This window comes from Tupaia chinensis, unplaced genomic scaffold, assembly GCF_000334495.1.
Source record: "Tupaia chinensis unplaced genomic scaffold, TupChi_1.0 Scaffold000263_1, whole genome shotgun sequence".
Taxonomy (NCBI): Eukaryota; Metazoa; Chordata; class Mammalia; order Scandentia; family Tupaiidae; genus Tupaia; species Tupaia belangeri.
The window spans coordinates 1,775,296-1,788,174 of record NW_006159743.1 but is presented as its reverse complement, the minus strand read 5'-3'; the positions used below and the strand labels follow the sequence as shown (position 1 = coordinate 1,788,174).

Below are 12,879 nucleotides of genomic sequence, written 5' to 3'. Positions count from 1 at the left end.
TTTTTTTTTAAAAAGAATTATTTTTATTTATTTTTATTTATTTATTCATTCACTTTATTTTAATTTGACCCAAGAGAGAAACACACATACAGAGAGAGAAAGAGAGAGAGAGAGGAAAAGTGAGAAAGCAAGCTGCCAGGTCTGGGACTCAAACCGTGCTCACCCATGTGGGATTGTACAGTGTCTTAACCACCACACCACCCACTGGTTCCCTCACTTTTCTTCTTACTGTCTCTGTGTCTCTCTCTCCAGCAAGTGGACATACCCTAGGGCAAAAAACTTTCAAAAAATATTAAGCTATATCTAATTAATCAAATAGGTATTTATTTTTAATATTCTTAACTAAAGACTGAATCATTAGTATATCCAAAATCAATTTAGTTTTACATCATAAGGCGATTTCATGATATTTCAGAGTATCACCTCAACTTACTTTACAAGCACTAAGGGAGCGTCTTGGTGAGTTCCTTGGTGAAGATGCTGTTGCAGATAAATTTTTATTTCTGAAATGCATTGGAAATAATTTAGCTGTGGTAAGTTGTCTTAATTTCTTTCCTTCTTATTAAAGAAAAGCATACCTTATCAATTTATATTTCTTATATCCTTATGAATTTACCTCCTTAACATTCTGTGAAATATATAATCTCAATCATAATGAAGAGAAATATCATTGAACACACAGATCAAGAAAGATGAATCTTGGGGACCGGATGGTGGTGCAGTAGTAAGACACAACCACTCTGGGAGGTAATCCCACATGGGAATGTTGCTGGTTCAAGTCCAGAAACCATCCCAAGTACACTGGGCATGCACTTATGCAAGATTCAGGGCTGGCTACAGCTGGAGATGGATCTTTGCATCATGACCCTATTGGAGATGCTATTTTTCTCTCTTTCTCTTTCGATAATGGAAATAAATTTACTTAAAAAAAAAAAAAGATGGATCTTATTGACATGCTGTTAGACACCAAAATGATGAATTTTTTTGGCATGTGAATTTCCTTAGAAAGAAAAGGAAGACAAATTTAAAGTGATTATCTAAGTAATATGTATATATATATTTTTTTGAGAGGTTTTTGCTATAGGGTGCGTGCTCTCGCCAGAAAGACAGAGACAGAGAGACAAAAAGTGAGAAATCACCCCCCAGGAGGGATGGCCATGCCGCAATCCCTTCTCCTCCATCCTCCTCTTGGGATCTTGGGCACGCACACACACGCGTCCGGTGTGAGTTTAAGCCACCGGATCCGGGACTTGAACCGCGGTCGACTATGTGGGAGTCCAGCAACATAACGATTACACTAACTGCTAGTCACATCTTCTTACAGTTTTTGTCTTAAGCCTATTTTGTCTGAAATCAGAATCACAACTCCAGCTCTTTTTTGGTTTCCATTTACATGAAATACCTTCTTCCAGTCCTTCACTTTTACTTTATGTATGCTATTATCCATGAGGTACATTTCTTGTAGGCAACAAAGGGTTTCTGTTTTTTAATTCATTCAGCCGGTTTGTGTCTCTTGATTGAAGAACTTAATCCTTAACATTCAACATTGTTATCGTTATTTCTAGACTTGTTCCTTCCATTATGTTGGCCATTTTTGGGGTTGTGTTTTGCTCTCTTATTTCTGTCTGTCTGTCTTTAATTTTCATGGTATAGCACTCCCTTTAGAACTTCTTGACAAGCGGGTCTGGTGTTGGTAAATTCTTTCAGATTCTGTTTAGCTAAGAATATTTTTATCTTTTCTTCCCATTTGAAGGATGATCTTGCCAGGTATAGTAATCTTAGTTGAAATTGTTTTTCATTTAACACTTTGAATATATTTTTCTATTCTTTCCTTGCTTGCATTGTTTTTGGTGAAAGGTCTGATGTTAGCCTGTCAGGATAACATTTGTAAGTAATTTGATGCATCTCTTTTGGCAGTCTTAGTATCTTCTCTTTATCTGTGGTTTTAACCAATCTGGCTGTGATGTGCCTCGAATATCTTCTTGGGTTGATTCTGTTTGGAATCCTTTGTATTTCATGAATCTGGATGTTTGAGTGCTTCTCTACACTTAGAATGTTTTCTTCCAGGATTTCATGGAATAGATTATCAATGCCCTTATTAGTTTCTTCACCTTTTGGGATACTAACTATTCGAATGTTTGGATGTTTAATGGAATCTAGTATTTTTTGTATATTATCCTTTTTTTTTTCTTTTAGCTATTTTCTCAGTCTTTTTCGTGACTTTTTTTCTAGGCCAAAGGTTTTGTCTTCTACATCTGAGATTTGATCTTCTGCATGGTCTAATCTGCTCTTACTACTTTCAAGGGAGTTCTCATTGCATGGGTCACAATCAGCCTCATTTGGTATGAAAATGAAATGGCTCTACCATATTATTTTGGTGTCAGTTGTTATCTCTTGAATACTCCTATTTATAGTTTCTATGATTTAAGGGCAAGATACTCTTAAGTAGAGCATATTCCTAGTAGAAATTCTAATCTAACAAACTCAGATTTCAAAGTTTCTAGTCTCTCATATCTATGTAAAGTTTAATTTTTTTTTTAATTTGCTGGAGGACACATGTGCTCACTAGAGAAAGACACAGAGAGGGGGGAGCAGGAGAAAGCACCCTCCCAGTGGTGTGTGGTCACGCTGCAATCCCACCTCCTTCATTTATCCATCCTTTCACAGTCTGGAAGCACACAAACGTGGTCCAACTATCTTTCAAGCTGTTGAGGGTCTAGGACTTGAAGTGTGTAGTCAGCCTTGTGGGATCCGATTCGCTTAGCCACTGGGCCATGGGACCAGCCTGAAATGTATTTAATTAAGATTTTCTGAGAACCAGCAGTTAGTGTAATGGCTATGTCACTGGATTCCCATGTAGTCGACCGCGGTTCACGTCCTGGACCCGGTGGCTTAGAACTCACGCCGGGCATGTATGTGTGCGTGCCCAAGGTCCCAAGAGGAGAATGGAGGAGAAGGGATTGCGGCGTGACCATCCCCCCTGGGGGGTGATTTCTCGCTTTCTGTCTCTCTGTCTCTCTCTGTCTGTCTAGCGAGCGCATGCACCCTATAGCAAAAACCTCTCAAAAAAAAAATTAAAAATAAAAAATTTAAAAAAAAAAAGATTTTCTATGAACCAGGTAATGGCACTGTGACAACACAATTGGATCTATGTGGGTTCAGAACCCTTCCCTGGATACGTCAGGTGCATGTGTATATGCATGTGATCTGAGTCTGGAGTGGATCATAGTATGAAGATCCTGTGGAGGGTGCCTGTCTCTGTCTCTCTGGTTTTTTTTTTGTTTTTTTTTTTCATTGAAGAAATAAACTTTAAAAAATTTTTTTAAATACTTTCTATATTAAACTTTTTAAATGTAGTATATTCTTACTCTCTAGTCACCATATTACATCATCATTATGTTTTATTATTTATGTGATTACTTGTTTAACATCTAACTCTACCATTAGATTGTATCTCCTTGTATGCAAGGACTTAGTTGTATTCATCATTGCATTTACAACTAGTGTTTAACAAGGCACTTTTCAATCAGAGATATTTAAATATTCACAGAACAAATAATGAGTGATGATAGAAAAAAATAAATGTTCTCCCCTCCCCCTAAGTGCTACTATAATTTGCTACATGGGATTCTTGGAATTAGCAGCTAAATTCAAAGATATTTTTGTTATTAGGATTCTATTTAACATGCCAGAATATATATTTACTGATAATTAAGTTAATTTTCCTCAGACAGGAAAGAAAAGGAACAACTTTTACATGTTTTTCTCTCTCTCATGTTATATAAATTTGCAAAATATCAATCACAGAATCCTGTTAGAAGGCGATTTAAAAATAATTTAGGTCAACTTCTAGACTCCTAATATTTTATTATTTTCAACAGATACTTATTGATGGTTTTCCATATACAAATGTTGAAAAAAGAATTAGATATGGAGCTTGCCTTTAAATAGAATATTCAATGTAGTGACAAAGACAAAATATATAAAGTATATTTTGTGTATTCAAAAGAAAAAGATTATTTCTAGCAGGAGAAGAGGAGGAAGTAGAGAATTTTAAGGAAGAAGTAATATTGTTTGGATCTTGAAAGATAAGCATTTAGTCTTGCAAAGATGAAGAGTAGGGAAAATCTTGCTCTGCAGAGAAACAGAATGAGCACAGAAGAGGAAAAACTGGTAAGAAAGAGCAAGTGGTTCATTTTTAAATGGAGCATATATTCCTTGGAAAGGAATGGTTGTGGGATGGCCCCAAAATAAAAACAAGATGGGGCCAGCAGGTGGTGTGGTGGTTAAGGTGCTGGACTCCCACATGGCCGGTGGTGATTTGAGTGTTAGACCAGTAGTGTGGTATTGCAGTGGTTAAGGGAGCCAGATCCCATATGGCCAACCAAATTCAAATCCTGGCACCTGCAACTTGAGAAACATGTTGGGTGTGTGGGCATGCATGTCCAAAATCCTGACATGATGAAGAAAGGGAGGTTAAAGAGAAGTGTGAATATATAAAGAATCATTTTTTACAAGTTTGGACTCCAAAGTGAGATTACCTGGTTTGAGATCTCAATTTAGAAATTTTTCAGTTATATAATTTGGGGTAAGTTATTTAACTTCTGTTTGCCTTAATCTCCTTGACTATAAACGTCAGATAATATTGGTACCTATCACAGGAAATTGTGAGGATTAACTGAGCTATTGGGTCATCAAGAAAGTCATAATGCATTTTTTGCATAGAAAGATATGTCATGACTTTCCTGATGACCTAATAATTTGTGTAAAGTACTTAGAATGATGCCTGGCACATAGTAAGTTCATTCGAGTGATAGCCATAATTATTATTAAATAACATGGAATTTCTATTTTATATAGTGAATAAAAATAAGATTATATTCTATATTTTCTAGAATCTAGCCATAGGGAGTAACTTTTAAATTTTTTTTATATGCCACAATATATGCCCTCTGCAGAAAAACTAGAGGTAAAAGTCACGAAAAATGTTACAAAGCCCTTCATTTATTCTCATTTATTTCTAGGTAAAGGAAAAGCAGGAGTCAGAACTGAAACTCAAATCATTTGTTCCTCCATATGTATGTATTATGACATTTTAAGCTCATGCTAATTTTAGAATTTATACTATTTTAAAATTGCAAACTAATTTCTTAATTTTCTGCATGTTGTAGGCTCTTCAGCCAGAATTATATTTGCTTCCTATAGTAGACCATTTAGGAAATGTTTATTCAGCATCATCAACAGTTACTTTAGATGAGCGGCAGACTAATAATGGTATTGCGGAGGCTGATGGAACAATCCAGGGACCAGTTAATGTAGCTTTGTCAAAAGAAGAACCTGGAAAAGATCCCAGTTTGTTAGAAAACACTTTGAAAGAACTTCTTAACAAGAATCAGGAAGAAGGTGATTTCAACTGGAATGGGAAAGACAAAGAGGTTATTATATTCAGTAGTACATTTTAGCAGTCAGGCCTGTGAACAAATTCTGGGGAAACCCAGGCTTACAAAACAGGCAGTATAAAAGAAAAGCTACAATTCAGTTTGGGAATTTTATAAAAACAATGTTGCCAGGTGGAGAAAAAAAAATTCAAGTACTATGTTAAAATAAAAACAAGATGGGGCCAGCAGGTGTGCTGATTAAGACGCTAGACTCCCACATGGCCAATGGTGATTTGAGTCTTAGCCCAGTGACTTGAAAATCACGTCACACCTGCACGCCCCAAATCCTGAGAGAATGGAGTAGGGATTGGGGCATGACCTTCCCCCTGGGGGGTATTTATAATTTCTCACTTTCCTCTCTCTCTGTCTCTCTCAGGCATATTTACGTTCTCTATGGTAAAAACCTACCAACAACAACAAAAAATAAGACTTTTCAAATAGTAATTTTAATCATTTTTTTTAATTAAAATATTTGATTTCTCCAAGGGACAACAAATATACTACCAGATTGAGGGATCTTTTGTTTAAATAGAACATATAGAATTTGCATTAATGTTTTAAAGACAGACTATAGTTTCTCTATGTGGAGAAATTCTGTTAAGTTGAAGGGGGATTTTATAAATGGAATGTATATGAATAATCAATGACATTTTATGCTTTGTATTTATGCCAGCATTTTCCTCAAACCTATGTCAAAAGATGCTGTTGGCTAGAGATTTCTTTTTTATTTTGGGAGAGGTTTTTTGCTATAGGGCGCATGTACGCTCGCCAGAAAGACAGAGACAAAAAGCGAGAAATCATCCCCTGGGGGCATGGCTATACCACAATCCCTTCTCCTCCATTCTCCTCTCAGGATCTTGGGCACGCATGCACTCACGCCTGGCGTGAGTTTAAGCCACCAGGTCCAGGACTTGAACTGCGATCGACTACATGGGAGTCCAGTGACATAGCCATTACGCTAACTGCTGGTCCCTTGTCTAGAGATTTCTGAAGACAATTAATTTTGAGTAAAACTCAACCTACTACCTCTTACTCACATTGTACGTAGAGGCGGGGAACCCTGCAACAAGAGTGTGTATGTGCACATGCGCATGTAGGGGTTATATGCCTGTTTAGTGCTGCCTAATTCCATGTTACCCAAATTTAATAAAAGATTTTTTTTCATATCAGTTAATTTTTTATGAAAATCACCTGGGAAATTGTCACTTCATATCTACACAGTCAAGTTTATGGGGATTCTGAGTCATAGGCCAAGATTTATTTGTGTATATAATACACACACACGCATGTACACACACATATAAAATTTCATTTTTGCTTTTTTAATACTCTGAACTTTAATACTCTGAATTTTATTTGCCATGGATGCACATTGACATCAGCTGGGAGAAAAGCTACTCCAAAAGAAAACCAGGTTGCAAAAAGTGAAATTGGAAATTCTGAGTTGCCACAACCATTGGAAGATGCAAATAATAGTTATTTTAACAACAAAAAAAGGTAATTAGTATAGATGCTGATTCCACATGTCATAATCTAACTATAAGAAAAACAAATATTGGGACAAGCAGGTGGTGTGGTGTTGAAGGCACTGGGCTTCCATATGGCTGACCGCAGTTTGAGTCTTGGACCTGGCAGCTTGCTTTCTCCCTCTCCCTCTCTCTCTCACTCTGGTAAGAACATGTACCCTATAGAAAATTTAAAAATAAATAAATTAATAAGAATAAATAAAGTTAAATAATTCAAAAAAAATGAATGTTTAGTAAATCGGTCAGAATGTTTGAGTTTCACATTAGTATCATTTCACTCAAAATTGTAGTAGACAACAGTTTTACATATAGTCTTTGGAAATTAAGGTTTTTACAAACAATTTTCATTCAAAAAAGAATTATAAAAAAGTTTCCAAAATTTTATTTCCATCTAGTTTATTTTTGTATACTAGGTATTGTAATTTGAATTTAGCTATAATATAATGAAATATGATTTATATATCAAATGTCATTTATGATGATTATTAATGACTTTGAAAGAAAATATGATCATAGGCTGACTTAAAATTTTTAGTATTTGTGTTTATATAATATTAAATATGTAAAATATGAAAAACTAACATTCACAAATCCATGTCTTAATATTACTTTTAAATCTTATTCTCTTTAAGTCAGTTTCTTGGGAAAAATGAAGATGACATAGCTGTCAATAGAAGACAGAATAAACAGGTATGATTTTAAATTTTTGTTTCAATGCATTATTGCAACATAATATTTATAGTAACACTGAAATGAAACTGAAGATTAAATTCATGTCTTAAATTTTCTGGCAACCTACTTTTGATATCAGCATTGTAAATGGTAGTCCCATTTTTGTTTCTGCTTTTATGAGTTAGCAAACAATATGACCAAATCAGGGCGGGGGGCAGAGAATTATCTCTCAATATCTTTTTGGATTATCTTCTCAAATTTTATCATTAGTGTTAAGGTACACTAACTTTCACTTAACAGGCAGCTTGCTAATATGTAATTTAATAAATTGATACCTGTACTTGATTAATTCCACTCTGTAGAAGAGATTTCTGTAATATGTTGAAAGGTGGTATAGCAGTGGTTACATGTTTATTACCAGTTAGAGACTACTGGCTATGTGACCTAGGCTGTGTTACCTCATTGAATAGCAGTGGCATAAAGGCATAAATGAAAACTACACAAGTCATCAATTTGTAACTTTGAATTTGTTCATCTAAAATTTCTGAATTTGATTTACTAGTTTAAGCAGTTTTGAGTGGTAAAAATAGTTTTACTAAATTGACAAACAAGTTGACAGAAACCTGGACTATCTGGTGCTTACAAAAAATCCAAAGATCTCAAGAGATAAAAATTTTGAGAGAACTTGTATTCCCTTTATCTCTTTAACCAAACATTGAGGAATATATTTGAAAGGCAAGCCAAGTATTCCTGGGTGCACGGGGGTGGGGGGGGGCCCTATAATTGCTGTTTTATCTAATGAAGATGGGACTCTTTTATTGATTTCCTTAGAAATGACAGGATCCCCAGACCTTTCCTTATTAGTGGACAATAACTTCAATCTTATTATTGTCCCTAGGTACCCTGAATACTTTTGCGTTCCATCAGTAGGGTGGAAAACTAGAGGTTTTCTTCATAAGTAACTGGATTCTAGATTATTTAGATGTCATTCATGTTTGTGTTGGATTTTTCTGTATCCTTAATAGCAGGTGTTCCTACAGAGGAAGAGGAACAAGGAATGGTGTTGGGATCTTGGATCTTGGGGTCACTTATTATGTTTCTTGGTCTGAGAGCACCCTCTTCTGTTGTTGTGGTGAAGTGCAATGATTATTTTCCTTTCTTTTTAGTAAGTAAGGCCTTTTGGAGAAGGGTTCTGTTTTTATTGTATTCTTCGCTACTGATTTAATTCAGTAGAACTCTTTACTTTTTTTTTTTTTTTTTTTGAGAGGTTTTTGCTATAAGGTGCGTGTGCTCACCAGACAGACAGAGAGAAATAGAGAGACAGAAAGCGAGAAATCACCCCCCAGGGGGGATGGCCACTCCGCAATCCTTTCTCCTCCATTCTCCTCTCGGGATCTCGGGCATGCATGCACACGCGCCCAGCGTGAGTTTTAAGCCACCAGGTCTGGGACGCGAACCACAGTCAACTATGTGGGAGTCCAGCAACATAACCATTACGCTAACTGCTGGTCCCCATAATTCAGTAGATCTCTTATCTTGGCCATTTTCTTCTTTCATCTTACCAGACTAGCCCCCAAGGAACACTTCTCCTTCTCAAAGTGTTTTCCTCTCTCCCAGAAGCCATGTCTTCCCATGATTACTACCTCTTTTGGATCCCTCACAGGAGTGCTCTGTCCATCCCCTTGCTCTCAGTATTTCTCCACTTCCAGACTAAACTGTGGTTGATGCTTCCTGTGTTATCTGTGAAGTGCTCTGAGATATATAACCACTTCTGTTTCTTTGCACAGGTGTACACTCTCGACCACCCTCTGGCCAGGGTCATTTCTTCACTTGATAGAATCCTGTGTCCCACTATGCTGTGGATATAAAATGGGTGCTTTTATTTGCCTTCCTTTTCTGGTAGTTGGAAAGGTGTGTAGGGAGATTATAATTTAGATGTTTACCATCATCCTCTCTTTTCTTTTTTTTTTTTTTTTTTTGAGAGGTTTTTGCTATAAGGTGCGTGTGCTCACCAGACAGACAGAGAGAAATAGAGAGACAGAAAGCGAGAAATCACCCCCCAGGGGGGATGGCCACTCCGCAATCCTTTCTCCTCCATTCTCCTCTCGGGATCTCGGGCATGCATGCACACGCGCCCAGCGTGAGTTTTAAGCCACCAGGTCTGGGACGCGAACCACAGTCAACTATGTGGGAGTCCAGCAACATAACCATTACGCTAACTGCTGGTCCCCATAATTCAGTAGATCTCTTATCTTGGCCATTTTCTTCTTTCATCTTACCAGACTAGCCCCCAAGGAACACTTCTCCTTCTCAAAGTGTTTTCCTCTCTCCCAGAAGCCATGTCTTCCCATGATTACTACCTCTTTTGGATCCCTCACAGGAGTGCTCTGTCCATCCCCTTGCTCTCAGTATTTCTCCACTTCCAGACTAAACTGTGGTTGATGCTTCCTGTGTTATCTGTGAAGTGCTCTGAGATATATAACCACTTCTGTTTCTTTGCACAGGTGTACACTCTCGACCACCCTCTGGCCAGGGTCATTTCTTCACTTGATAGAATCCTGTGTCCCACTATGCTGTGGATATAAAATGGGTGCTTTTATTTGCCTTCCTTTTCTGGTAGTTGGAAAGGTGTGTAGGGAGATTATAATTTAGATGTTTACCATCATCCTGTGGGAACTTGACTATGTAACTTAATAAAATAAAATAAGCTAGAAAAAGAATAAAACAAAATAGAAATAAGATTTTCACGAAAATAAATGTAGTAACTAATCATTTACACAAGAAGAAACTTATAAGTGAAAACAACTTAAGCTATATAAAGTGCTAGTGAAAAAAACATCAACACGTTAATGTTTGAGGTAGTAAATTAAAAAAAGGGTCAAAACACAAAACTTTTGGAAAAATTAATGAAATGTAAACACAAACCAGAGGAGATACGATATATGAGAATAAAATGCAAAATTATATGCTAAGTTGTAGAAAATGTGATAAAATCACCAATTTTCTGCATAAATATAAATGATCAAAATTGACTCAAGATGGGGCCAACAGATGTCATGGTGGCTAAGGTGCTGGACTGCCACATGCTGATGATGGTTCAAGACCCAGACCTGGTGGTGTGCTTTCTTACTTCCTTTCTCTCTGGTGAGTGCACATGCCCCATAGCAAATGAAAAAATAGTAATAATAACAAAATTATTATTTTTTTTTTTGGAGAGGTTTTTGCTATAGGACGCGTGTGCTCGCCAGACAAACAGAGAGAGACAGAGAGACAGAAAGCGAGAAATCACCCCCCAGGGGGGCTGGCCACGTCGCAATCCCTTCGCCTCCATTCTCCTCTTGGGATCTTGGGCATGCACACACATACGCCCAGCGTGAGTTTAAGCCACCAGGTCCTGGACTCAAACCACGGTCGACTACATGGGAGGCCAGCGACATAGCCATTATGCTAACTGCTGGTCCCAAAATTCTTTTTAAAAAATTGACTCAAGATGAAAAAATTCAGTAGCCATCTTAGAAAAAATAAACTTATCATGACAAGTAAATAAGACCAGAAATCTTAAAATGAAATTATGCTTGGAAAGAAAAATAATGGATTATTATTTTTTTAAGTTTGAAATGTCTGTGTATAATGCCTAAGTAATAGTGAGGTAGAGACTCTGGAGCATGAGAGCGTCTGTAGCTATAAACACAGAATTTAGAGTTCATCGTCAAATATGTAAAAAAAAAAAAAAAAAAAAAAAAAAACCACATTGCTTGTATGCATCATCAAATGCTTATAGACAAGTGAAAAAAGAATGTGTTACCTTATCAGCTCTTATTGACTTTCATGTTTGCTTACAGACAAATGAAAAAGAGTGTGTCACCCTACCAGATCTTATTGATTTTCCTTCTCTTCCTTGTCAACCTGTCCTTTCTTCAGGAATGACTGATCTCTCTTTATTACAGATTGAAAGTAAGTATGGTCACACCATAAGTACAGTTAAGTAATGTTTATGTGGAGTTATTGTTTGATGGGTTCAAAGGTTTAGTATGGAAAGATAAAAGTTCTGAATATGGTTGGTAATGATGATAACACACAATGTAAATGAACTTCATGCCCACTGAACTATACATTTAAAAACTGTTAAAGTGGGGGCTAGCAGGTGTTGTAGTGATTAAGGTGCTGGACTCACACATAGCCGGCCACGATTTGAGTCCTGGACCCAGTGGCTCGAAACTCATATCAGGTGCATGTGCATGTGTTCCCAAAATCCTGAGAGGAGAATGAAGAAGGGATTGTGGCCTGGCCTTCCCCCAAGGGAGGTGATTTCTCACTTTCTCTCTCTCTTTTTCTCTGTGTCTTTGGTGCAAACACATGCCCTATAGCAAAAGAAAAAATCTCTAAAATAAATTGTTAAAGTGGTAACTTTTGTTATGTGTATTTTACAATAAAAAGTTGACTTATATAAATTTTATATTGATTACTGCACTAATTATACTACTCACTAATATAATTTTGTATAAAATATATACTCCAAGGGGCCAACAGGTGGCATGGTGGTTAAGGGTGTTAGACTCCCATATGGTTGACTGTGGTTTGAGTCCCGCACCTGTATATATATACACACACACACACACACACACACACACACTCTAAAATATGCATTTCCATATAAGATCTGAGTACAATAACTTTTAGTTTAAGATAAATTTATCAAAATAATTAAACAAAATATAGGCACAATGACTTGAACTTTACACATACATATATTATTAAATGCAAAGAGAAACACTAGTTTATAAAACCCCTTATGTATCATTCTTGAAAACTGAAATGTCTCCTCTGCACTTTCCATAGTGGTAAATGCTGTACTGCAGCAAGAAAAAAAGACTTGGGGTAAAAATCATTCTGTCTGTTTTAGACACTTTTAAGTTTTACACTTCGTAATTTAGAATATGAACTCTTTAACCTTGTAGAAACTGATACATCTGGATTCTCTTTATAGGAAAGAAGATTATTGAACAAATGAAACAAGTAAAGGAAGAAAGAACATATCTGGAAGGTATTAGAGAAGAACTCATTAAAAAAGCTGAAAAGCTATTTGAACAAAGCAAACTGAAGCGATGTTATGGTAAATTTATTACTGTACCTTTTATTATTCTTTATTGCTATAAAGCATACTTAAGTTTTATAAAATTGATACCTTTGGAATAAATGATAAAGAACCAATATGATAAAGAATAAATTGTAAACATTTTATC

At 36.3% G+C, this 12,879-nt stretch overlaps 1 protein-coding gene across 11 annotated transcripts in view; it reads left to right on the top strand.

The window, feature by feature from the left end:
• Positions 1-12,879, top strand: part of SPATA1 (spermatogenesis associated 1) — a 54,812-nt gene that overhangs the window by 21,766 nt on the left and 20,167 nt on the right. For 9 of the 11 annotated variants that reach the window (XM_027772262.1, XM_027772263.1, XM_027772265.1 and 6 more), the window contains 7 exons: positions 416-533; positions 5,025-5,078; positions 5,172-5,403; positions 6,821-6,935; positions 7,597-7,654; positions 11,479-11,590; positions 12,624-12,749. In XM_027772262.1, coding sequence (XP_027628063.1) covers positions 416-533; positions 5,025-5,078; positions 5,172-5,403; positions 6,821-6,935; positions 7,597-7,654; positions 11,479-11,590; positions 12,624-12,749 — 815 coding nt within the window. The remainder of the gene's footprint in view (positions 1-415; positions 534-5,024; positions 5,079-5,171; positions 5,404-6,820; positions 6,936-7,596; positions 7,655-11,478; positions 11,591-12,623; positions 12,750-12,879) is intronic. The other 2 variants (XM_027772267.1, XM_027772268.1) reach the window with 2 other exon arrangements.